We start from the raw sequence: 4,312 nt of genomic DNA on the forward strand, positions 1-4,312 counted from the left end.
AAACCTGGAGTTTTCCCACCGTAAATCTGGGGGTCCACCCATGACAAAGGCTGGGATATTCCAACGTAAATCTGGGGGTCCACCCATAAAGTCTGGAGTTTTCCCATGTAAATCTAGGGGTTCACCCATGGCAAAGGCTGGAGTTTTCCCACCGTAAATTTGGGGGTGCACCCATGGCAAAGGCTGGGTATCAGGTGTGGCAAGGGTCCACAGGAGCAAGCTCTTCCCAAGGCCCTGTGTGAGGTGCAGTCAGAGCTGGAGAGCTCTGGGTCCCTTGCTTAGGCATGTCTCCTCCCCCCACCCATGGCACCAGCCCCGCTAGACTCCGTGGCCGATCCCTATGGACCGCCTGGCCCCAACACCCCCCACGAGGCCAACGTGGTTGCCCCAGGGACAGGGTGGCCCAGGGTGGCTGGGGGAGACTCGAGGCTCTCTGGTCTTTGTCGCAATCCTGAATGCGCAGGCGGTGTCCTGGGCAGCGGTGCACAGAGTGGCCACGGCAGGGCTGGGAGGTTGCCGGGCTCATCACCAGGGCGCGCCCGCGAGCCGTGGAGCACAGCGGGCGTGCCGCGTCCTGACGATGGATCGTGGCGGCGAGGGGACAGGGCGCCCGGCCACAGTGGGGAGCCCGCGCGTGGAAGCCACTGTGCGCGCAACGGGCACCGTCAACTAGACGGCACTCGAGCAGGGAATCAGCGCCTGCCTGGCCCGCGAGACCACGGTCCCTTCCCTCGGCCCGACCTGAGCCCCAACCCCCCACACCCCTCACGACCGCTCCATGGACTCCGGGCCCGCAGCGTGGTCTCAGCCGCGGTGGTGACGGAAGGCGACTCCGAGTCCCACTGGAGCGCCTGGCGGCCCCAGCCAAGACCTCCGTCCAGGGGCAGAGTATGCGCCCAGTGGGGGCTGGGTGGGGAGCAGCCTGCAAGGTCCGCCCAGAGGGGACATGACTGTTTCGACCTCGGAGGGGGGAGGGACATTTGGGGACAATGCCAGACCCTGTCTACGGGATGCCAAAGGAGGGGTGTGGAGAAGGCCCTCTTTGGAGAATTCCAGGACAGGAGAGGAATGTGCGCTGGACCGTCCCGGGCGGAGGTGGGCCTTGCGGTGGCCCCAAGCACGGTCCCCGCTCTGATTGGCTGGCAGAGCAGGGGCGGGAATTCTGGGCGGGGCCACCCCAGTTAGAAAAAGCCCGGGCTAGGGCCCGAGGAGCAGGGTGTGGGAGGGGGGTGGTGGGAGGGATGGGGGGGCTCAGGGGAAACTGGGGAAGTGGGGGAACTGAGGGGTAACCAGGGAAGCGTGGGGTACCGGGGGCAACCAGGGGAAGATGGGGAAGCGGGGTGCAGGGAAGCATGCGTGGGCCAAGGATCACCTTGGAAGTCTGGAGCCTGGCAGGAGCGGAGAAGGGTGGAGGGGCTGGCTTGGGCAGGGCTGGCGGGCACCTGGGAGCCTGGCGGGGATGCGGGGTGGGCTCCCAGGTGCCCTGCAGGCAGGACGACATCGGTGTGGGGAGTGACAGGCCCAAGCTGGGGGTGCGGAAGTAAGAGGGGGGAGCCAGGCATTCATCCCGGTCAATTTTGGTTTCAGGTCGTGGCGGCTGGTGGACGGGGGAGCTGGAGAGAGGCTTGCCCCAGGGCCTGGGCGGTGGAGGTGTAGCTGGCAGCCGTGGGCAGGTGAAGGCAGCGCTCTGCCGGGCCAGGTGAGTCCCCTTCCCCTCCCTGGGCCTTGCTCCGCTCGCCTTCTGCATAAGGAGGTTCTGGGGAGCCAGGGCCAGCGAGGCGAAGTGGCTGACGTCCCGGCAGAGCGGCAGGGTGACGACAGGGCAGGCAGCACAGGTGACACCGTCTCAGGGGGAGCTGAGGCAGGGCGGGCTGGGAGCTGCGGCTGTCCCAGGTGGAAAGGGCATTTCCAGAGAGTCGGGCGGGAGATGGGGCAGGGCTGCCAGCGAGGGAGATGATCCAGCACGTGGGGGCCATTCAGGCCCCGGGGCAGACAGGACGAGGCGGGGGACTCAGGTCAGTGGGCCCCCAGCTGCCACTTCACCCACTGCAGTTCATTTAGTAGCAGGTACAGGGGCGGCTCTGGCCCAGGCCTCCTGAGGCCTGAGCCGGAGCCTCGAGGGCCGGAGAACGGGCAAGAAGGCAGGCGCAGTGTGCGGGGAACCGCCGCAGGACGTCACCTGGGGGGAGCGGTGGCCACAGGGACAGGGTCCCAGGGAGATTTCTGCAGCAAGGAGGCTGCCGCGGGCCCAGCGGGCCACCATTCCCATGCGGCACTGCGGCCCGGGGGCTGGCGCAGGAGGGCCCCCAGTGAACTTGGTGACACTGGTGACACTTGGCCCTTACCGCCCGCCCCTGGGACTGGCACGGCAGACAGGACAGCACCCAGGGGAGTCAAGGGCACTGGCGAGACCAGACTAGGCGAGGGGGGCGGGGTGGCGTGAATGAGAGCTCTGGGGGGGCGGGAGGTCGGGGCGCAGGCAGGGGCGAGGAGCCGGAGCCTGGCGGCGAGCCGGGGGGGTCACTGGCCTCTGAGCCCGTGGCCAAGGCGGGCCTCTGCGGGCGGTGACGGAGCAGGGATCGGTCCGCGCTCAGACCGGAGACGAGGGTGAGTGTCCAGCCCGCTGCCCTCCCACCCCCTCGGCCACCTCTGCCCACTCAGCCAGCGCCTCCTCTGTCTGCCCACAGCCATGTCTCCAGTGGGTGTGGACGTGCCTGCCAGCCACGGAGGCCGGGCGCCGGGATGTGGGCAGAGGGACATGACACGGTCCGGCGTGACGGCGAGGACAGGCGGGACGCCGTCCGGCCTCCCTGGTGAGTGCAGGTACAGGCCAGGCCCCCCGGGCCAACCGACCCGCACCCAGCCCTCATGGCCGTCCTCTTTCCCGTAGAACATTCTTGGCTGGCCCCGCGGGGGAGCTGGAACACCCAGCATCTCTGTTCCTTTACTTTCCTGAAGGAGCCAATGCACTACTGCTGCTCTCTGGACCCCCAGAACCCTCAAGATGACAAGGTGGGCGGCCCCCTGCCACACATGGGGTGGACAGAGTCGGGGGGCTCGGGGCCGAGAGCTGGGCACTCATTCTGTCCTGACCCGCAGAAATGGTGCTACCCAGCTCATGCCTGGGCCTTGGAACCCGGACTTCTTCAAGTCTTTCTAGCTCTGACTAAGAATATGCTGCATTCTGGAACCACTACACACCCTGACTCAGGAATCAGCTCTGGAAGGTGGGCGCGGGCGCCCCTCCCAAAGCCCCCTGGCCGGACCGCCCTGACCCGCCTTCACGTCCTGCCTCTGTCCGCAGGTTGAGCTAAAGGAACGGACGACCCACACCACCGGAAGGGCAGCACCGCGGCGACACCCACCCCCGCCTGGCAACTCCATCTTTGCGGCTACCCCCTGCCGCGGCCCAGCGACCACCACCAGCCTCCCTCCCTCCTCTTCATCCTTTTCTCTGTCTTTTTTCTTCTCTTCTCTCCTCTGTCCTTTGCTCGGAAGACTCAGAGCGCCCAGAACCCTGTCTCCCCGTCCCTCCTGAATTAATTTGCACTAAGTCGTTTGCACTGGTTTGGGGTTCTGGAACAAGCCTGGGTCTCTCAGCGAGTGAGTGAGCTGCTGAGTGGCCCGGCCTCCTCGGCCTGCGTCCCCCCCAGCGCCCCCCCCTCATCCATCTCTGTCTGGGGGCGACTGGGAGGGGGCCCGAGTGTGTGGGGCCCCGCCCGCCCCTCGCCTAGTCTGGACGCTCCGAACATCGGGAGCAAAGCTCGAAGCATTCCATTGTGTGTCTATCTCGCTCTGTGTCCCTCCCTGCCAGGGCCTCCCCAGAAGCCCTGGACTCATCAATAAACACAGTTACAGGAATTGGTCTCAGGGACTCTGGATTTGAGCTGTTTGCCTGAGGGGGGTGCGCCGTGGGCTGGGGGGACAAGGGGCTGGGGTGGGGCCTGGGATGGGGAACGTGAAAAGGCGTATGGGCCACGAGGGGACGGACACAAAGGGTGGCGTGGTGGGTAATGGATGGGAAGAGGCGATGGGTGGGGAAGGATCACAGGGCGGGGGGCTGTGGACAGGAGGGGTGGGCAATGAAAGGGCCTGTGAGGTGGGACGGCAGAGGGCACTGGGACTTCCGGGTACAGGGCAGGCACCACGTGGGGACCGGGGCTGGGCGGTGGGCTGTGGGACCCAGGGGTTCCCTGCAGGGAGACGTCGGGGCTGAGGGTGAGGAAGAGGTCCTGCCACATAAAGCCCCTCCTGCACACGCATCACCTAGGCCTCCCTAGGCCCCTGCCCCGGACCCCGAAGGCCTGGTCTA

The 4,312-nt window shown here is 66.7% G+C and overlaps 1 protein-coding gene across 2 annotated transcripts; it reads left to right on the top strand.

Moving 5' to 3' along the window:
- Nucleotides 1–1,316: 1,316 nt before the first annotated feature.
- LOC309636522 (uncharacterized protein) lies at nucleotides 1,317–3,861 on the top strand. 2 transcript variants are annotated; one of them, XM_082409697.1, is made up of 5 exons: nucleotides 1,329–2,607; nucleotides 2,688–2,813; nucleotides 2,891–3,012; nucleotides 3,100–3,227; nucleotides 3,305–3,861. In XM_082409697.1, the coding sequence occupies exons 2-5, from the start codon at nucleotides 2,690–2,692 to the stop codon at nucleotides 3,312–3,314; spliced, it is 384 nt and encodes a 127-aa protein (XP_082265823.1). In that variant the 5' UTR covers nucleotides 1,329–2,607; nucleotides 2,688–2,689; the 3' UTR covers nucleotides 3,315–3,861. The 2 variants fall into 2 exon arrangements, with proteins under 2 accessions (XP_082265824.1, XP_082265823.1); XM_082409698.1 differs by lacking the exon at nucleotides 3,100–3,227 and having other exon boundaries at nucleotides 1,317–2,607; nucleotides 2,959–3,012.
- The last annotated feature ends 451 nt before the right edge of the window (nucleotides 3,862–4,312 follow it).

This window comes from Balaenoptera physalus (genome assembly GCF_965194825.1).
Source record: "Balaenoptera physalus genome assembly, chromosome: 10".
NCBI classification, from domain to species: domain Eukaryota; kingdom Metazoa; phylum Chordata; class Mammalia; order Artiodactyla; family Balaenopteridae; genus Balaenoptera; species Balaenoptera physalus.